This window comes from Rhea pennata, chromosome 12, assembly GCF_028389875.1.
Source record: "Rhea pennata isolate bPtePen1 chromosome 12, bPtePen1.pri, whole genome shotgun sequence".
Taxonomy (NCBI): domain Eukaryota; kingdom Metazoa; phylum Chordata; class Aves; order Rheiformes; family Rheidae; genus Rhea; species Rhea pennata.
Genome location: NC_084674.1, coordinates 14,207,935 through 14,229,141, shown reverse-complemented (window position 1 = coordinate 14,229,141; position 21,207 = coordinate 14,207,935). Strand labels below are relative to the sequence as shown.

At 53.3% G+C, this 21,207-nt stretch overlaps 2 protein-coding genes across 5 annotated transcripts in view; one reads left to right on the top strand and one right to left on the bottom strand.

Annotated features, from left to right (window-relative positions):
- Positions 1-4,453, top strand: part of FLNB (filamin B) — a 79,785-nt gene extending 75,332 nt beyond the window's left edge. For 2 of the 4 annotated variants that reach the window (XM_062585302.1, XM_062585303.1), the window contains 3 exons: positions 541-759; positions 1,764-1,967; positions 2,719-4,453. In XM_062585302.1, coding sequence (XP_062441286.1) covers positions 541-759; positions 1,764-1,967; positions 2,719-2,906 — 611 coding nt within the window. In that variant the 3' untranslated portion in view covers positions 2,907-4,453. Of the gene's footprint in view, positions 1-540; positions 760-1,748; positions 1,968-2,718 lie in introns of all 4 variants that reach the window. The other 2 variants (XM_062585301.1, XM_062585304.1) reach the window with 2 other exon arrangements.
- A 6,463-nt stretch (positions 4,454-10,916) lies between these two features.
- Positions 10,917-16,223, bottom strand: DNASE1L3 (deoxyribonuclease 1 like 3). The gene is made up of 8 exons (XM_062585645.1): positions 16,018-16,223; positions 14,442-14,530; positions 13,692-13,784; positions 13,348-13,460; positions 12,810-12,922; positions 12,126-12,283; positions 11,571-11,667; positions 10,917-11,438 (listed from the first exon to the last, which is right to left on the bottom strand). The coding sequence occupies exons 1-8, from the start codon at positions 16,147-16,149 to the stop codon at positions 11,301-11,303; spliced, it is 933 nt and encodes a 310-aa protein (XP_062441629.1). The 5' UTR covers positions 16,150-16,223; the 3' UTR covers positions 10,917-11,300.
- Between the last annotated feature and the right edge of the window lie 4,984 nt (positions 16,224-21,207).

The window sequence follows — 21,207 nt, the reverse complement described above, 5'->3', positions numbered from 1 at the left end:
GATGCTGTAATTAAACGAGCTTTTGTTTCCTCAAACTGCTTGGAGTGCTGTTTCAGAGCAGTTCAGACACCCGTGTCCTCCAAGAGCTCCTCCAAAGGCTTTACCCCATCTGTGTCAGCTGCTTTCTTGTGGGCCCTTCACTGGTGATTTATGATCCATTCAGGGAGAAGGCTGTGAACTTCCCGGAGCTTAGCAGTGAAGAAGGCTGTACCAGTGCAGGCTCCAAATCCCAGGGAAAAGACTCCCATTTTGAGAGTTCAGTTCTTTTTTTTCTCCCAACTAGTCTTCTGATGGCAGCGAGTGCCAGGGCACGTAACCGGGGGAGCTTAGGCTGCCCTCCCGGCCCCCTCCGATGCTGCGTCAGGAGGCTGGGTGTGAAGGTCGGCTGTCCCACCATGAATGCAGATTTGTGCACCGAGTACTTGGTGGATTGTCACCTAATCTTGTATTGAATCCTGAGTTCCTGTTTAATAATTTAGAGTTATTTTATAACAAGTGGGTTTAAGGAAGAGTGTGTCTTACTGTGCTACGTCTTTCTAGGGTTACAGTCGGAGTTTTTCATAAACACGACCAAGGCTGGTCCAGGTACCCTCTCTGTTACAATTGAAGGGCCATCAAAGGTGAAAATGGACTGCCAGGAAGCTCCAGAAGGTTACAAAGTCATGTACACACCCATGGCTCCAGGAAACTATTTAATTGGAGTTAAATATGGTGGACCTAACCACATAGTGGGCAGCCCCTTCAAGGCAAAGGTTACAGGTAAAAAGCTAACCAGTATATACTGTGTGCCTGAAGCAGCTTGTGTCATTCAGCAAATACATCCCTCTGAGAAACTGTGGCATTTGGGCTTAGATGCCCAGTACCCAAGAACATGAGAGACAAAATGTTTATGCCCTCTCCCTCCAAATCCTAGAGTAGGGATTGTGTCTCGAAACGGGCTGAGAAATGTCTGCAGGCGCCTTAGTCTCACTGGCTTGACTCAGTGAATAGCTGTAAAGCAGCTTCGTGGGGAAATACTAAATCTTGAACTAGCTCTAGGATGTTGCAGTGACAGTGGTGAATTATGGGTTGCTTCCTCACTTTTCCCCCAAACCCTAAACGTTGGCTCTTCTGGTACAAATGATGTCCATGATTCTGTCTCTTTTTTTGGTATGGTTGTGACCTAATCAAAGGGGCTAGTAATGTCTGGAGGACTTTCAGGCAATGTGAAAAAGATTGATTTTGCACTTAGGAAGCTCTTTCTCTCTCAGATACTGTCATTAAGCTCAGACTAACAGTATCTCTAATATTACCCCTGAGCTAGTGGAAGGTGTACTGGTAGCCCTGGCATGGTGGTGGTCTTGGGAGTGGGCTGTAGGGACCGCATGCCCTTGGGCTTGGACATGCTCTGCTTTCCAAAAGGGATGTTGCAAAATTGCATCTGCTTTTCTGCCAACTCAAGTCATCTTGGGCATTTGGTGATTCAAGCCCAATTAACTCTTTTTAAGCAGCCAGCTTTGCTTAATGAATCCTGAAGCTCCTGTGGTCCTTTAACCACTGAATGTGTCTTGGTATTTAAGGGTTCTGGGATGGGGTTATTTCCAGAGTCACTGGAAGATGTTAGCTCAAATACAGAAGTAGGAAATTGCTTCTGTCACTGAAAATGCAGTCTGGATGCAGACCACCAGCATGTTAATCACTGGGGGGGGGGGGGCGGTTCCAAGCTTCCTCATTAAATGCCTTTCTGATGGGGTGAATCTGAATGTCAGAAATCTTTCCTTCAGGACAGCGACTGGTTAGCCCAGGCAGTGCAAACGAAACGTCTTCAATCATGGTAGAATCAGTGACAAGGTCATCAACTGAAACGTGCTATAGTGCCATTCCAAAATCCACCTCGGATGCTAGCAAGGTGGTTTCCAGAGGAGCGGGACTCTCGAAGGCTTTTGTGGGTCAGAAGAACACCTTCTCTGTGGACTGCAGCAAAGCAGGTATGGATATAGGGATTCCCTGTCAAAACCAGCTGCAGGCTGTGGTGGTCTAGCTGGACATTTTTTGCCCTAAAACAGCTTTCAGTTAATTACAGATTTTGCATTAGAAAAGAGAAAGAGCATGACTTTGAGCTGGCAGCTGGATACCAATGTGATCTCTCAAACTCTGATACCTGAGCTTTTATAAATGGGCATTTTGTAGAGTTAAAACTCAGAGATTGAGATTTTGACCTGATGCTAAAGAAAAGCTGTAAATGCTACATGATGCTCAGCAGATCAGTCCAAATGTAGAGGCTGTGAAGATGCCAGGCGCTCTCCGAATGACTGACCTGAGCCAGGTGCGCTGAAAGAAAACTGGGTTATGGCATGATCATCATTTGCAAGCTTCGTGGTGGGTGAATTACAGGCCAGCATTATTCACTCGTCTGCAGCACTAACTTCTAAAGAAATCCCTGAAAGGCAGTGCTCACTCACTTCCACGGTGTTGCTCTCTCCTGCGCTGTAATTAGATAGCGGTTGCATGTCAGGTCTGGCAAAATGCACAAATAAAGCCTTGTCTTGGTGAGGTTGAATATTTTTAAAATAAAATTACACCAAATTAGCTTAACATACCTCAGACTTCCACTCTGTACACTGTGAAATCAATAAATTCAACAATAAATTCCTTGTATTACAGAGCTACTGTTACGGTACAGTCATGTCTGTTTACTTAAGCTTATGAATACTAACGATTTTTTTTGTTGTGCCATAGGTTCAAACATGTTGCTAGTTGGCGTCCACGGGCCCACAATACCGTGCGAAGAAGTATCTGTGAAGCATTTGGGAAACCATCAGTACAACGTAACGTATGTCGTCAAGGAGAAGGGCGACTACGTTCTGGCGGTGAAGTGGGGCGACGAGCACATCCCTGGCAGTCCCTTTCACGTCACGGTTCCTTAAACCCGTCTAGCGTCAGCGTCAACCTTTGCGTTTGCAATTCAGACTTAGAGTTGTACCAGGTGCGGTCCTGTTGCAAAATGCAGTATCTAGATACACATGGCTCACATTTCAATACATTCAGAAGTAAGTTCTGTAACTTTATTTTTTACAAGCATTTCACTTCTATCCTAATTATCAATGTAATGTAAATCTATTTAATATCCTCTTCAAAATTGTACCTTTGCAGTACTGTCTGGGTCACTGTCAATGTTTGGAGAATCATGTGGATAACTAGACACTAATTTCCCTTGCGGATGTTAAAGACTTTAGAGGTTAATTGAAAACTGGAATTTGTCTTTGTAATTGGGTATCTTAACTACTGATTTTATTTGACTGGAGACTTTAGATTTTAGTTATGGAACATGACTTGGGCTGTCCCCAGTTCAAATTCTTTTCTGTAAAGAAATGAGGTAAAACTGGTACTATAATAGGTGCCTTTGTATACTTGATCAATTTTAATGCTTAACATTATAAAAAGCTACTAAAAGTGGCTTTACCACTCAAATTTAAAACATTTTTGAAAATGCTTTGCTAATGGTTTACATTTAGGAAAAGGTTGTCTTTTATAGCGGACCAAAAGCAGACTGAGAACTACTTCCTGGTAGCGTTCAGCCTTTCTGCGTTAGCGCTTTGTAAATCTATACAGGGAGCTTTTTGGCCGTGGATGCTAGTAACGTGGTTTTTAATTAGCTCGGGATACCGGTGAAGCTTATGTAACTCTTGCCCGACGTGTAACTCCCCAGACTCCTCGTGATTCGTTTCCTTTTTAAGACGGACCCCAGCGTGGTTGGGTTTGGGGAAGCCCGCAGCGCTGGCCCGGCGGACAGGAAGCCCGTGCGGGTCCGAGCGCGGCGGTTTGCTGCGCGGGACGGTCCGCGGCTTCCCGGGCGAGTGCGCACCTCCCGGTAGTACCAGTGAAGCCCTGCGTGGTGCAAGTCCTTTTAGCGTCTCCGCGCCCGGGGGCCTGAGCGGGGCTGCTCGTGGCCCTCCTGGAAGCCCCCCGCGCTGCGCAGGGGGTCCCTGCGGAGGGCTCGGGAGCGAAAACTTCCGTCCTGGCTCTCGGGTTTCTCCCGAATTGCTCAATACTACGCTCCAAGCGCGCATCTGAATTGCTGTCAGCTGCTGGGGCTTTAGTAAAACCCTCCAGGTGAGCTTTAACGCTGATTAGGAGAAACTAGGATTTATTGAAAACTTGTTGAAACTTTGCTGTCTGCCCCTATGGAGAAGTTCACGCTTACAGTTCTGTAGTTGTGTTGATGCACTGCCCGTGAGCACAGCTGATTGGGGAAATATAGAAAGGTTGGTGGGTTTCTTCTTCTTCTTTTTTTTTTTTTTCTTTTTTTTTTTTTACTGTGCTGTTTTGTGCCTTAATGTGAAATGCTCGCTACATTGTAAACTAGTAACTAAAAGCAAAATAAACTGGAATAAAATGCAAGATTGTAAAATTGTATCTTATAACTTATTAAATAGAAATGTTTGCTTCATTAAAATGTGCATGTTAAAAACAGCGTTGGATTCTTTTCATATGTAGCTAATAAAATTCAAACTAAACCTATAGCACGTAGCAGCTTTGGGCATCCTGAACGTCAGGCAGCCTGCGAGCTTGCAGCTCGCCTTTAGAAACCTAGGCAGAACCTCGGTCCCATTCAGAGGGGTTTTTCGTTTGTTTTTAATCCAATGATTTTGGTTCCTATAATAAAACATCGTGAAAAAGCGTAAGCATGGCTTCAGTGGGCTGGGCTACTTTTTGTGTGTGCTTTTGTTTGTTTTTGTTTTGTTTTGTTTTGCTTAGATTTAAGGTAATCGGTGAGCAGCTAACCTGAGCAGCTGGCCTGTCTTCCCCAGCCTTTCCTGCAGCCGCTGGGGCTGCAGCTGGCCGTCTCCGCCGAGCAGCTTCGGGACGTCCCTGCAGGCGCCGGGTGGCCCCCGGGGGCTGCACGGGCCTCGGGGCTCATCGTGCCGAGCCGGGTCCCTGTGCGCTGGTGGAGGCGCCCGGCGCGGGCACGTTGCTGCTGCCGCCCCGCAAGCTGCTCCTAAGGACGTGCCGGTAGCAACCTGGAGGCCGTTCGTTTTTTTGCAAAAGGTGGTTTCCAGCAACTTGCCGCACCTTCGGCTGGCCAGGTCTCACGTGGCAGGACGTGGCCATGGAGACCAGCAGATGTTTTCCAAACACTGCTCCCGCTGGAAGCCGCAGTGAAACTTGAGACACGGCGGGACGGCGGCTGCTGCCAAGGACTTTCCTGCCCCAGGTTTATCAGATTATTTCCTTTTTATAGTTAACTGTATCTTATTAGCTTTGTGCTATGTCAGCGTGAACCTCTCATTTAATCTTTAAAAAAAACCAAACCGTGGTAACAACTGTCGCTTTGAGTAAGCCTGGGAGCCTTGTGTCTGTGCGACTTGTATTGCCCAGTAACTGCTCTTGCCTGTTACCACTTGGCTTCTCGGTCTAATCACACTAGCTGGAACTAATGGGAGTTGTTCATGAAATCAGTGGGCTGTGATTGTTACCTTGCCCAATGTTACTTCTAGCAAAAGCTAGGTTCTGGTTCAGGTTGCGATAGCAAACAAGCGATCTGCCTTGCGTAAGCAATAAAAACTCTGGCGTGACTGCCTAAACAGCCGAGCACTGACACCACAAGAATTAACTTACTAGATACAGCAAGTGTCCTGTGTCCTCCATTTGAGATGTCGTTAAGGTCTTTGGGCCTTGCTTTCACAAGGTCTTGGGTGCGCACTGAGTGGTGCCTCTGCGTACGCCTGAACGTGGTTAGTGGGGAAGAGGAAGGTAAAGCAGCAGAGCACTGAAGCTGGTTTCTGCCTAGCAAAGTTTTCTTCGGAAGGTGGCACTGAACGCAGCCTGAACTGGTGGTACAAAACGCAGAGCTGCTGCTGTGAACCAGCCACCTCCAAGGTGGCTCCTCCCTTGGGTGGACACTGCTATAAATCACAGCGGTGTGGTTTTGCTGTGGGGATGTGAGGTGACACAGTTGGTTCTGGGAGCAGAAGTAACTGATGGTAAACAAAGCTCAGCTGGAAGTCATCAGCTTGGCCCTCCAGGGGCTTGTTTACTGCAACTGCTGTGTGTGGCTGACCCTTTGCAAGGAAGCCAGGCAGAGTCCCACACTCTGGGAGGCTACATGGGTTTAGAAGTGCAGCTTTGCTCTGAATTGTTTCTGTGAGTAGCAGCAATGTTGTTTCTGCAGGCACATTGCAACAGTTTTCAATGGATGGAAAAGGAGTGGAGCTCACGTGGAAGTGGTTGAGCTCTGGCTGTTGAAGACAAACTTTTCAAATGTGTTGTGCTGGACATCTTAAAAGCACAGAACCTTGGTGGGACTCCAGGCTCTGCTCTAAGTCTTTGGCATCTTGCTGGAAATTTCCCTTTGCACTTCCCACCTTAGTAGCAGTCCTCTAGGTGAGTACAGCAACTGTTGGGCTGTGGTTTGTGGTGTCCCAGGGTACTGGTGCCCAAGTGCCTGTTACTGGCTGGGTAGACTTGCAGTGATATGAGATACCACTGGGCTGCTGAAGAAAGTGCAAGTGTGGTCTCCTGTCTGCCAGCAACCCCTGGGCACACAGGAACTGGTTTGCATATGGCAGCTTGCAAACTTTGTGCAGTATTCCCATGAAGCACAAGCACGGCATGGGGCTCCAGGCACTGTCCTTCAGGTACATGGCTCCACTAGCCCGGTGACACTTGAAGCAGTCCCATGTTACTTAGAGGACGGGGTGTTTTGCCTGTAGCTGTAGAAGTCGACTATGTTTTTTACCTGCAGATTTGTTTGAACTTCTGTTCTTGTTTACGGTCTCTCCTTGGTCAGCAGCTTGCAGCAGGTTTCAGCCACCATGGGACCCATGTGTCCCTTGGGAGTTCCTCTGTCCTTTCTCAGCTCGCTCAAGCTCTCCTGTGAACACAACTAAATCCAAGGAGCGTCTTTGCAGGTAGCAAGCTGGACTCTTGCCCACTGGTGGCCAGCGACCCAGCATGACCCAAGGTCTCTCTGCCAGCCCTGGCTGCGGTCTACACACTTGCTGCTGAAAAAGGGGAGCTGTTTCTCAGCCACATTTCTAAGGTAGCTCTTCCTGTTAACGTGAGGAAGATGCTGCTGCAGCTCTGAAAGCCCTTGTGGGTCTTTGCCCCGAAGCTGTGCAGCAGTGGGACTCTCAGCTACTGCGCTCGGGCTGTGGGGTGATCCGAATCCTTAGGGTTTCTGCACGCCTGCGGTGTCCTCCGCTCTGTGTGAAGGCAGCAAGTGGCTGTTGCCACTGCTCAGTCCTTCCTCTTAACATCCACAACAAGGGGGTGAGTTGTGAGCTGTGTACGGGAAAAAGGAGCCTTTTCTGGCTGGTTGTACTTCCTGTTGCAAGATGCGCACCCCTGCACATCCTGCAAATTCTCACGGAAAGCTGGAACCTCTGTGCCAGCAGCACCTACTCATCCCAGCAGGCCACCCTGGAGCGTTAGCCGCCCGCGGCCCTCGCCCAGCCCGCCTGTCTTTCTGCTCTGCCAAGTCCATCCTGCAGCAGCCACCGCTCACCATCCCTGCAGTGCTGTACTCGTTCTGTCTTACCCCGGGGTCTTGCGTGCAGGATTGCTGCCTGTGGCTTTCTCGTTCAGTTTGTGGAAGGGCTGGAGTGCCGCCTTGTATCTCTCCGGGTGTCTCTGACCTTGCCCCCTCCTGTTCCTGATGACCAGCGCTGGAACCAGGGTGGTAATAGGCAGAGATACCTTGTATTTTGGGGTATTGCTCAAAACTGAGAATAGTATTTATCCCTGTGGAGCCTTGTTATAAAAATGCAGTCAAGAGAGCATCTCCCGCAGGGTGGCTTTTCTCCTAAGCGATGCATAGGAGCCCTGTCCTGGGGGAGGTGGGAGAGTTTTAAGGACTGCTCCACATACAAGTTATGGTTAAACTTGCTGAGAGCATGGCCGCTTGCTTTCTGCATCACCTACCAAACATGAATGGGCATCTTTGGTTGTATTGTATGCAACACAAAAGATGCAAAAAGTCTCATGATCGCTGGAGGAGGCAGCTTGTTGAAGGCCTACCTCATAGTCCTTCCTCACAGCAGCAAAGGTCCCTGGGGTGTCGTGGGTGTCTTTCACGTTGTGTACAAAAGCCGTATTATGCGCTTGGCTGCGCTTTGGGGCACAACTGTTCCAGAGGACACAATTCGGCGCTTCATGAATTTGTTATTTAAGATGCTTTGCTTTTTTTTTTTTTTTTTTGTTTTTTGATTCCTGGTCACTGTGAAATTCTGGAAGGTGGGGAGGAGATCTGGAACCCAAAACCTTGTTTTTGGCCAGCCCCCGGCCTCGCTCCTCCGCCTCGGCGGCGGGGCGCCCGCTGCGTCGCGGGCGCGAGGGAAGGGGCAGCAATCCCCCCGCGGCGAGGGGAGGGGAGCGGAAGGGTTCGCTCCTGCGCGGCGCCTTTTCCAGCGCGGGCTCGCGGGGCTCCTCCGCGGCGAGCTGGTCCTGGCTCGCCCGCTCTGAGCCTTCGGCCTTGGGGAGGCACCAACAGTCTCGTCGCCCCGGGGGCCGGCCGGCGAAACGCGGCAGCCCCTCCGGGCCGCGGTTCTTGGACCCCGTCCCTCAAAGCCCCGCTTCATCCAGAGCAGCGACTGCAAAAACAGTGTTTATCTCGTGTTTTGTTTCTCTTTAGGCACCAGATGGCCCTAATTCTGTAGGTGTCCATAATTGTGCTTAATTTTAGTCTTTCAAGCGGACTCGTGGTTTTTAAAGTGATTGCACGTGTGAGTAAAATTGAGCATGTATTGTAGTGCCAGGGCATGACTTCTTTGCAGTCTGTGTAATTTGCCCCAGCGTTACCCTGCCGGTGCTGGGTTTGATTTCAAAGTCGGTTTAGCCCTTTTGGAAAAAAAAGCGTTAAAGTACCGCTACTTCCAAAAGGGGCAGCTTGCTGCTCCCGCTCGGCCCCTTGCCGCTGGCGACACAAGGCAATTCATCGAGGGCCCGGTACAGTCTGGTCTTTTCTTCCAGTGTTTGCATTCCAGTGAAATACCTTTCATGACATTTGGAGCCTAGTATATTATTCTGCTTGTAAGATAATAAACATCTGATGATGTTTGGGACGTTGCACCCGATGCCTCGCTGTATTATCACGCCAAGTTGCGTCTCCTGCGAGGCACGTGCAGAGGGGGCACGCAGCAAGCTGCAGCGCGGGGCGTGGGGTGCGAATGGGTTTAAGGGCTGCTCTTTGCCCTTTCCAGGATCACTGCAATATATTAAATATAATCCGCCATATATTAAATATAATCCGCCATATATTAAAGATAATCCACTCTACTTAAATTGTCAGGAGATGTTATTGCAGAAATCAAGGCTGCAGTTCATGCCGGGTCTACAGTTGTGCGGGTTACTTTCGGCTTAGAAAAACATATTTTTCCATTACCCTCAAAGCAGTACGCTTTCTTGCACTTTAGTGTTTCTTGCATATATTAGTAATGCAGATCGCGATGCTGTTGCTTAGCAGGACTCTGTTTTTATTCAGATTATGCAACCCCTGTAATTACGTTTCCCTCTAATTGTTCATTCTTTGGAAAGCAAGAACCCAAAGCTTTGAATTCAGAACCTGCTTTATTCTCAGTAAAAGGTACTTATTTAAAACTGTCGCTTTTTTTCCCCTTCACCTTCTGTTGCAATGTTCTTGTAATACAGAAAGGTATTTTGTACCTTTTGTAACCAAAAAAAAAAAAAAAAAAGGAGAGGGGGGAATAAACCCTGCAAACCCCGCACGCGCCGAACGCCCCAGCTTGTGTTAAGCAAATGTTTATTTAATAAAAGGTTTCTTTTCCTCCCCGTGTTATGATAAGTTAGAGCTATGAAAACACCTTCAACAATCATTTATTAACAGCGGAGCACTAAAGCTTTCCCTCTCCAGCACAGGTCTCCCGAGGTCTCCGTGCTTCGTGCGCCCAAAGCAGAGCAAAGCGGCCGCCGCAGCCTTGCCGTCCCCCCGCGGGGCACCGCGCCGGAGGGAAGCGGCAGGGCGCCGGGAGCGATGTTTTTCCATCAGAAATCGGCAGCGATCGTTAACGTTCGGCGGGTCCCTCTCGCCGCAGGTTATCAAAACAGCTTCGCCGAGCCCCGTGCCGCTTGCCAGATACCCGTCCTGTGGCGTGCTATTTCCACAGGCTCCCCCGGGAAAACGCTTTGAAATCGCTTGTCGGAATTTCTTAGGCTTTCACAGTTGAGTTTCGTAGCTGTGAATTCATGTTGCATGCTTAGGAAAAACATTGGCAATGTCACTGAGTCAGTCTGGATTTATAGCTTGTGTCACTATTAATTTTCCTAGGATTTCAAGTGCATGCTTTATATAACGTGAATGAAAGCCTAACATACGTGACTTTAAAAAAAAAAAAAGATCTTTTTTGATAGGCAAAATATAATTTAGTGGGACCCAGAGGTATGCTTGACAGGTCTTTCCCATGATTAACTGCTGTTCTGGAGGGCCTTGGTACTGCAAATATTTACGTACGTGCCTAGCTGGGAGGCGGTGGGTCCCGCGAGCCCCGCGGCGGCGGCGGGGGTATTTCCTCCGAGCGCGGCGCGGTGCGCTACGGGCTTCGGGGCCCGTGGCCAGCGGGCCACCGCTGCGGCCCCGCGCGAGCGGGGGCCCTTCGGGGCTGCCCTCGATGCCGGGGGTGGGGGGCGACCGCCCCGGACGCCGGGGCCCTTCCCGCCGGCTGGGCTTGCAGGCGGGATATTGGGATTTATAGCAGTGCCACCAGAGGGGGCCCTAGGAGCATCCATCGCGTGCGTGCGGAGGGGAGCAGCGCCCGGGGAGCTCCGGCTGCAGCGTGCGTGCGGATGCCGCTGCCTGGGCGACTGACAAGCCGCTTTGCAATGGGAAGAACCAGGCAATGAGCCCCCGGTGGGGAAAATCACAAAATATTTAATATTTAAAGATACACTTACAATATTGTCTAGTAAATTTATAGGCTAAACGCAGGCAAACCTACGCAGACCTACCCGACTCACTACGCGCTTCGGAAACTCCCAGCCCCGCAACCACTGGGACTGGACGGCAGTTTTCGGATGACTTTTATCTGACGAGATTTGCGCTAAATAAAGTGTGTAGGCTGATCCGAAAACACAGATCGCTGGAGCATTGGGTTAAATAATGTGTTACGTTATTTGATTTTTGCAGTGCTTACAGTGAGTAAAATAATCTGAAGGCTTAATTCACCTTCCTATGTGAAATATTTGAAGTTTAACAAAATATCTGATTTTCCCCTGAAATACCGCGCTTGCCGTGACCGCAGCTACGCCAGTCTTTTAGGGAGACGCGTTGGCTGCCTTGCGCCTCGGCCGCGCGCGCGAGCGAGGGCTCAGGACGCCCTCGGCCGGCGGCGGCGGTTCTTCCTCGGCTGCCCCCTCTTCGGGAGCGGCGGCCTCGGCCAGCCGGAGGAGCCGCCGGCGGTTTTCAGCTCGAACTCCACGGGGAAGTGGTCGCTGACGGCCAGCGCCTGCGAGGGAGAGCGGGGGGCGCTGGGGGCCGGGCTGGCGCGGCGAGACAGTGCGGAGGCGCGCGGCGCTTTGCAGCGCGCTCCCGCCGGGAGCGGGGGCTTCCCCGCGCTGCGCCCGGGGCCGCGCTGTACCTGCTCCTCCGTGAGCCCGAAAGCCGCCTGGAAATCGAAGACGCTCGCCGAGCGCGGCACCACGGCCCCCACGAGCGCTTCCCCGCTCACCACGATTCTGGAAGCGGCAAGGAAAAAAACGGGGCGTTGCTGCGGGACGCTCGGACCCCCCGCCCCGGGCCGGCCCCCGCTGGGCCCCCGCAGCGCTGCGCGGCGTTGCCTTCGACAGTCCGAATCACGAACGTACAGATCGTGGTGCAGAGCAGGCAAGGGCGACGCAGGTAGCTCTGCAGAGGGGCCTTTCGCTCGGCCGTTGCAGAGCCCCCCGGGGGTGCCAAGGGCTCACGCCAAGTTCTGGCGTGAATTCTGCCTCTTTCCTCCAAACCGCTCGCCAACAGACCTGCAAACCGCTTTGTGCTCCTGGTCAGAAGCGGTTGGATGTCAGCTTCCACTGGACTCGCCTTAATCCTTGAAAGCCTCACGTGCAGGTGGCTTTGTGTGACAGGCGTTGACGCTTTTCCACATATTTTTTGCTAAGAGAGGTATAAACAGGGAAGGGTTTACTGCTCTGCTTACCTGTCATATGGGCAGCTTGTGCTTTTCTTAACCGTTGTGTCATTTTTGTCATCTATTAGCCAGACAAACTCAGGGTGAGTCCTCAGTCGGATGTTCTGCCACTGCTTTTTCGGGACATAGCTACAGCCAGCGTTGAAGTCCCCCATGAAGATGAAGTTCTGGAAGGAGATTAACTCTTCAAAATACAACCGGCAATGAGTTTTATGATTGACAAATGTTGCTAATAGCCATTGCAGTTCAAAAAGTGAGAGCTTAGGTCAACAGCTTGCAGAGGCTGACCATTGAAGCACATGCTAGAACATTAATGTAAGAGTGGAAAAAGGTGGTACTTTTCCTGGAAGACATTCCCTCTCTCTGATATGGTGTACGTATTGATTCCCTTCTCATACGGCTTCTAATACCTGCCTTTCCAAACTCCCTCCTGCCGCATACCTAGAGCGGGGCAGTTGACCTGGAGCCAGGTGGGGAAGAGAAGAGCAGGGAATGGACCATTTTAGGGAACTGGCTGTATCATCAGGAGATCAAGTTTACTGAGTAAAAGCTGGAGCAGCAAATGAAAATATGTCAAAGAGATGTTAGAAATGTGGGACTTCCACCAGCTGCTTCAAGACCACTAAACTCTGAACATTGTCCCTGGTGAACTGGTGTCAAAGCTGGTACAGTAACATAAAGGTCTTAACTAACCTCAGTTGTCCAGTGCTGCTTTACATCTAAATACACATCGTAGAGCTCATCAATCTCTCGCACTGCTGTTTCTGGTGTGGTATGCTGAGGAATTACAGCAAACTCTTTGACAGCTTAAAAACAAGGCAAAACAGGAAGAAATATAACAGTTAAATACGCAATGAATCATGAAGTCCAAAAATGTGACTGACTTGAAAGCAACTGTTTCTCTGAAGGAAAAGCAGCTTGCATTTTGGCAGCACAACAGAGGATGTTGGCTGTGCAGCGGCACCGCTTCCCACGTTAACTGCTCTGCTGCTGATTAAATGATAACATGCTGCACTAGTGCAAAGCAAGCCACTTTCTGAAATCACGGCGATAGCTGCTCCTACGGCCATGCCGGCAGCTTGGAGCACGTTGGCACAGTGTTATGGAGCAGAGAGCAGATGCGCTGGTGGCTGTGGGGCAGCTCGTTCTACCATGTGGGGCTGCGTGCTGCACTGTGCTGCTCGGTGGGACCTGCCCGTAGAAGAGGGGCTCATTTTTGAAAGCATCTCACCAGTTTTGGGGGAGAGAAACCAGACGACAAAGGGCTCTCTGGAAAAGGCATCTTCATCCCCAGGCTGGAGATCAGGATACTGGTAGATTTGCTTCACTGACACCAGATTTTGCCTGCAACATGTCAGTCTGTAAATAGTCCAGCGAATATCCCACAGCAAATTGCACCTTGCCCGTTCTTGGTGAAGACCACCTCGAGCAGGCTACGAGGTGCGAAATGCCGAGTTAACCACTGGCTCTGCTGCAGTGACGGAGCTTGGCCAGGGCGGGGGCCAGGTGAGGTGGCCTTCGCTGTGGGGCACGGCCGTGGCTGGGGCTCCCGGTGCCGTGCCAGCGCTCGCCTACCTATAGAGGAATGCATACTGCTCCTTGTAGGTCTTTCTTCCCAGTCTTTTGCTAACCACGTAGCTGTATTCTTCTTTTGGCCCTTTTGACCATCTGGAAAGAAAATGGTGTCTATTAGTTTATTTTTGTGTTTATAAAGGGCTGAGGAGGAGTTAATTGCTAACGAGTCTTATATGAGCGGCTCTGCAGAAGCGTATGACTGCTGGGTTTCAGAGGCAGGCTATAGAGACAAAAAGTCCTCTAAGGATGTGTTGCGTTTGGGGTATATTCTTCACTGCTTTCCCTTGTATTCTGCACCCTCTGTGCCTGTCGCAGCCTTGGCCATTCTGTAATTAATAATTAATTATACTGATTTTGAAAATACGTTTGCTACACTGCTCTGGAGCTAGCTTAGCCGTGGGCTCCTGAGAGCTGCCAGAGAGTCTGGTCTTCTCCTGGTTGCTGGGGTAGACACACCCGGACTCAGATCTTCTGGTCCCAGGGCTGATCCTGCTGGTAAGTGGGGCTGAAGAGATCACGGGCCTGGGCTCTGCCTCTGTTCAGCTCTCCCAATATCTGCCTACTGAAATATTTTTCTTCACCTTCCTCACCTTCTGAGGAAATAGCTAGTGCAGACCATCATCAGAGGTGGGATCTGGGCAGCGAGGAAAATCGTTCCCAGCCCAGCCAGGCTCCAGTTTCTGCCTGTGGGTGCCTGCGCCTTGCAGCCCACGCTTGCGTTAATCCAGGCGTGTGGAGCATCCCCCTCACCTGTTAAGCCTCTCCATCAGAAGGGGGCATATTCTGTTGTTGTTTTCCTTTATTTCCATCAGTAACATGATATCACAGCGGGAAATGACCTGCAACGGGAAAGAGCAAAAAGCAAGTCTGTGCTCAGTGTATTATTTTGGAGGATTAGAAACACGTTAGGAAGCTGCGGCTGTTTGTGCGAAGGGAGAAGTGCAGCGCACGTCGGGCGCGTGCAGTGGGCCAGCTCGCCTTGCGCGGGAGGGGAAGGGCCACCGGGGTGGCCGCGGCCCCGGCAGAGGCCTTCTCCTTTCTGAGCCGCCCGCCAAGCTGGAGCGGGAAGTGGGAGAGGGAGCCCGGGAGCTGCGCGGTTTGGGTTTTGCTTGCAAACTTCTGCACTTGCCCAGGAGAAGGAAGTTTGCAGGGGAAGAGGCATCTGCAGCCTCCGTTGAAGTCTCTCGTTTCCTCCTGCAGCCGGTCGGGTTCTGCTTCCCTCCCTGCAGACTCGCAGACAGGATTTTATCTTTCCTCCCGAGCTGAGCCGTGCCGTGCCGAGCTGCTCCGAGCCGGCTCTCCTCGCTGACCGCCACAGCTGCTCTGCGTGCAGGATGCTCAGGGGCTTGTTTCTGCCACAGGTTTTGTCCCTCGTCAAATTTTGAGGGTGTCATTTGTGGGAAAAAACGCCCCCGTTGCCCCAAAGCAGGGAAGCTGAAGGTGATGTGAACTGCCGTTGTGCCAAGGTGCCTGGACATGGCCACTCGCTGTTAGGCTTCTCCTGAAACTGCGGAAACCGCATATATTGCCCGTAATTTAGTTTACATTCCAAATGGTCCTGTCAGTATAGGAGGGAAGTCCAGAAATGCAGAGCTGGTATCTTTACAACAAAAACAAAAATCCCTTCTTGTCCAGTCGAGTGCGACGAAAGAAATGAAACAAAAATAAGTGGTGGCTGCCTTTTCTGCTGGGGTCTGGTGCGCAGAGCCATGCTGCTGACACTAAGGCTTCGGATACGGAGGCATCCCCGGTGAGGCTTTCAAGCCCTAACTCCAAAACGTGATCATTTCACTTTAAAAATGAAGTTATCTTTCAGATGCTTCGGAGGAAGTGTGTTGGTGAGTTTTCTTTAAATAAACTAGCAATTCTGTATAATAATGTAATAATACAGTAATACAATAAACTTTTCAATTCTGTATCACACCCTAATGTGATACTCACCACTATCCAGAGAATTCATCTAATTAGAGGATATTTCAGAACAATTAGTGCATAAGCAAAGCAAATAGTGCATCACAAAATAAGGCTCTGTGGATTCAGAGTGAAAGCTGCTTTTCACTGCGCACAAAGTTTTTCATTCTTTCCTAAACTAAATTTCCAAAGGAAACAGCAAATGTTGTTTATGTTGTATTCTCACGCAGGCTAAAATAGCTGCAAACGTGCTACTCAATGACAGACCGATTTTTGCATTAGCAGTAAAAGATAATTTTCAATGTTTAGTCATTCTTTAACTTGAAATTTGCCTGTGTAAAGACAAATGAACCACAACGTTATAAGGCGCTAAGAAGCCCTTGAAAAGCGCAGTTTCCCTCTCCTGTAGACGTACCTTCACCACGGCATCGATGACTTCTTGCCTGGCTATTTTTGCTTCTCCAAAAGACTTCACGTTGAAGGAGCAGATTTTCAGGCTCAGAGATGCGTTGAAGCAGACGAGCGAAAGCACCACGACGAGCAGCATCGTGCAGGCCTGGGGCAGGCTGAGCCGCCCACCGGTCCGCGGGCGCGCGCGGGCGTCCGTGCGTCCGTCCCGCCGCCGGCTCAGAGCGCGAGCTGAGCCGAGTCGCTCAGGAACGAGCAAACAGGAATTGCTGGTTTCCTCCTTTTCCCTCCCTTCCATCTTTCCGTGCGGAGAGGCGGCGGGAGCTCGCGCCTCCGCCCCGAGGGGCTCGCGGCGCTTCGGCCCCGAGGGGCCGCGCCGGCGAGGGGGGAGCCCGGCGGCGCCGGGGCTGGCGAGGCCCCACGGAGGCGGCGACCTCGCCGGCGACCCCCAGCGCCCGCTGCGGCTCGCTCCTGCCTTTCCCGGGGCCCGTGACCGTGCGGGGCAGGGAAATACTCGTATGTACAGACACACAGACATATTCGGAGGGACAGGCGCTGCCGGGAAAGGCGAACACGGCAAACGGTCTAGGAGGTCTTCCGAGCCAGCAAACAGCCTTGCTTCAAACGAGGTGTGGGGAGGCTTCTAGGCCACCAGCTGTAGTGCGTGGGCGCCCCGTGGGTAGCTACGGGGTCTTCTCCTTTCATTTTTATCTTTTTTGCCCCTTTCCTCTGCCCACGCTTCTGCTCAGCTCTGCCGCCCCCAGAGATACGCTGGCATGGGAAACGCTACCTCGGCGCCCCGGAAAGCACCGCGCAGCCCTCCGCCGCGCCGCGGGCCGGACGGGGAGCGCGTCCCCGCGCCCGGGCTCTGTGGTTTTACCCGGGCGACGGCCGCGGAGGGCGTCCGCTGCCCTCGTAGGAAGTCTTTGGGACAGCAGGAAGAACCGGCCCCGAAGCGCACAAAAGCGCACCAGCCTGGGGAAACGCGACGACCTTTGGGCTGCGCGGGCGCCCGCGGCCGGCGCGTCGGCGCTGTCTCCTGGAGTTCCCGGTTAATGGGTGACGAGGCGCTCGAGCCGCCCCGGGTTGCTAAAGTTCAACATCGGGCTGTAGACCAAATATGGACACGCGGGAAGCGCCTTAATGCCAGGCTAACAATAAAACCCGTCCGCGCGTGCTCCTCTGGAAACCAAGGTAAGGGCAAAAACAGGCCGTGCGCAGGGTCACGGGCGCTCGTTCGGGGTCGGAAGAGCTTCGGCCGGTGCTCCATCTTTATTTACTGCTCGTTAAGGCACTTGTTCCACTGAAGAGATTGCTACCAGGAGTAATTCCTTCGCTGGTACCATCTTCTGGCGGGGTTTCCCTTTTCAAACTCAAAGCCTCGGCGCTGCTGAAGCAGCGGTCGGAAGGAGGCCTGACAGCTAGAGCAGTCCGGGGGAAACGCCTCTCCGTGTTCCGGTGCGTTTCTTGAATGAGGCCATTTAACTGAGGTTTAGGAGAGAACGGGATAATCCGAAGCGAAGCCGCGGCTGCCAAGGCCTTCAGTACGTGCCAAACAGAGCAGGCTTCGAGGTTGCCAGTCCGTAAGGACGCTGTGGGGACCGAATGAGCGGTTTTTGCACTGTGTATGAACACCCCTGTTGTTAGCAGCTAAACATGTAATTAAAATGCACGCGATATATGCATTGCCTTTGAGTGCAATTTATAAAGTATTATTCGCCCCTGCCCCGCAGGGCAAGTTTTGGTGGCTGCGGTGCGATTAAAGCGTTACCCTGCCTGGGGCACCCTGGCCCCGCGCGGGTCCCCAGCGGCGGGTGCCGCCAAGGTGGCGATGCTGGCGGGGCGCCCGCCGCCCCCCCGGCGCCGCCGGGAACGGATGGGCCGGGTCCCGCCGGCACGGTGATTCATTCACCAGAATTATTATTGTACCCTTACGAAAATGCGATGGATATGGGACAGCCAACTCTGACTTTGTCAGCTGAAATCACGCAGCTGCTCTGATTTAAAAACATGCTTTTTTTTTTTTCTAACTGGACCATAAGTAAGTCGGTCCCACTGCTGTTCCCAGCACCAAAGCTGCATGGCTGTGCTGGGAGGAAGCACGGCTCCCGGGGCTGGTGGGAGGGATGAGGAATTTGTGGCTGGAGGAGGGAATACCTGGCGTCTGAGCACGAAACACCACCGGACGCCGGGACGGCACGGAGGTGCCTCGTCCTCGCCGGCTGCTGAAGCTCTGCGGGACGAGCGGCGCCCCGGTACCGAGGGGCCAAATGAAATAACCGGGGCGGGTTATTACAGCCGTGGGCCCCCAGTTCGGGTCTCCCAGGGGCCGTGCGGGTGGCGGGCGCCCCAGCGCGGCGGCGCGGGGCCCGGGGGCTGCTGGAGGGGCTGCCCGGGCAGCAGGCGAGTACCGACCGCTCGCGCCCTCCGCCGCGCCACGTCCCGCGGCGTCCTTACAGCGGGACTTAAACGAACCAGGCTGTCCGCAGCTCGGCTTGTCGTGGGGAAGCTGAACAAACAAGTGCGATTGCAAATGGTGTTTGAAGCCTTGTGAGCCACCTGACACACCCGTTTGCTGCACCCTCGGCGCAGCTTATCTTTGGCGAGCCGAAGTTCATGGGAAGTCTCTTTAAACGAGGCCAAAAACGTTCGCACAGAGCTGGGCCTTGGCTTAACTGGGTCAAGTGTTTGAGCTAGTGACACTTTCTTGAGTCGGCAGCGTAGCGAGGCTGCGGCTGCTTCAACTCGCCCGTGCCTGGTTTAACGGCTCCCTCCCTCCCACATTATCAGAAGCTTTTGGTTATCACAGCGAACTCTGCCCTGCAAAGCCCTTTCCACCAGTTCTCTCAGCTCTTTGCGCCAGCCAGACCAAAGAGACTTGCTTTCCTCAAATCACAGATGTAGTGAGGATTTGACTCAGTTTACTTGTATTTACTTGCTGATCTTATTTCCAATTTAATAATTTTCCCCCCTACTTTTGGGCATATTTTCAAGGTGAATCCCAAGCTCCTATATAACTCAGGGAGAAGGAAAATAAGTTTTTTTATAGCAAAGGGATTTGGCTTGACTGTTTTTTTTTTTTTAAAAATAAAGCAGCTTTTAAATGCAGGTTGACATGCAGCTAGCAAATAATGTCCCGCACTGCGAAGAGAGGGGAGGAAAGAGGCTTGCAGCCCAAACGGCAGGCTTCAGGTGAATCCTCGTGCAGCGTGAACGCCTTGGCAGGGTGCTCTGATTTCAGCCTTTAGGCTCTTTCCATGGGAAATGTGGGGGTGGTCTGTGCTCGCTGGTGGGCACAGCCGCTTCCCACAGCCAGGGGGAAGGGATGGACCCCTTTGCCCTAACTTGGCAAAATGCCCCGGGCCCGGCGCAAGGGGGGCTGCGCAGCGCCTGTGGGGGGGGTGGAGTGCTGCCCCCCCCCCTTACATCCCTGTTGCAGCTGCGTTTCATCCCCCCAGCTATCCTCTTACGTCCCCGTTGCAGGCCCCTTTGCATCCTTGCTGTTTCCCCATCGCATCTGCATCACGTCACTCCCTTACACCCCTGCTGGGGCTGTGGCGCAGCCCCTTCGGCACCCAGCTGCATCCCCCGGACCCCGGCTGCAGCTGCGCTGTGTCTCCCGCTGTATCCGTCGTGTGTCCCTGTTGCATCTCTCTTGCATCCCCCCTTCTCCATCTGCTGTATCCTCGTTGCAGCCCCCTCTCCTGCCCCCCCAGCCCCAGCGTAACCCCCTCGCACCGCGCTGTATCCTCTCGCGTCTCCCCTCGCAGCCCCGGCGTCCCCCTGCAGCTCCAGTGCACCCCCCTCGCACCCGTGTTGCATCCCCTTCCCCCCTCCCCCGCAGGCCGGGCGCAGCCGCGCCGCGCCCGCGCAGAGCCGCGCCGCGCCCGCGCGCAGGCGGCGCGCTCGGCTGCGCCCCCGCGGAGCGCGGCCGGCAGCGGCGCGGAGGGCGGGCGCGGCGGGGCCGGCGCGGCGCGGCTCGGTGAGCGGCGGCGGGGCCGGGGGGCGCGGGGGGGCCGCGGGGCCGGGCGGGGCCCACGCGCGGGCGGGGGCGCGCGTGACCCGCTCCGGGCGGCGGCGGCGGGGGAGGGGTGGGGGCGCGGAAGCGGGGAGGGGGAAAGGCCGGCCAGAAATGCAAGTAAAAATTAGGAAAAATATTTAAAATCAGTATAATTAATTTGCATTATAATTCAAAAAAAAGGGGGGGGAGGGGAGAGCGGCGTTGCTGCTCGGCGCTGTTAATTGGCGATTACCGGCATCGTGATGGAGCAGGCTGCTGCGCCGCGAGCGCGCCGGCGGTGCGGGCCTCGGGGGTGCCCGCACGCTCCCAGCGCAAAGCCGGGGGGGCCGGGCCCGAGCGCGCCCCGGCCCCCCGCAGCCGCCTCCCCAGCGCTCGCCCGGCCTCGGCGCTGCGCGGGAGCGCCGAGCCCCGACGCCCTCGCGACATCGGACGCGCGCTGCATCCGCTGGTACGTGCACGCGTGCGGGGATGGGGCGCGCGCTGGGAGAGCGAAGGGCACGGCAGGAATTTTTAGGCCGGCGTCTCCGGCTGTGCTTTTTCCGCTGCCGTTTGGCCCGGCTGGCTGGCCAGCGACTAACAGCGCCGGCTCGCCGGGGCGCTCGCCGCGGCGTGGGGGGCCCGTGGGGCCGGGGCGGCCCGGGCTCGCCACTGGGAGCTGCCTCGCTCTAGCACAAGTGGGTCAGAGAGGCACGTTTTGCGAAGCGGCGCTCCAGAAATAACGATCTCGTTTCTGCCATCTATAAATAAATGAGGGCGAAAGGGCACGTTTCCGACTTCCAGCCCTCCAGAGGCTGCGTTCAGGCTGATAGTTGGCTGGCCGATGGGCAACCAGCTTTAAATATTAACAGGTTTTAATTTATAACCGTGCTGTGACGGGCATCCGAAAGATCACGCTGCGAAGCGCGCCTCTGCGAAATCGCAGCGCCAGCCGGGCCACCCGTTGGCGTCGAGATTATTTCCGTGGGAGCTGGCGATCCTGCGGAGGAGGAGGAGGAGGAGGAGGCGTGCCAGAGAAACGGGTTACTTGTGTGGTTTCCCCGATGCAGGGGCCGCTCCGTCCCTGCTGCGGAGGCCCATCAGAGCCTGCTGCTTCTGCAGGGCCATCTTAAAATTGGTTGGTGTTTCTGCTTCATCAGCTCCTCAAAAAAACTGAAGCGTGCCTAGATGTGCTTCTCG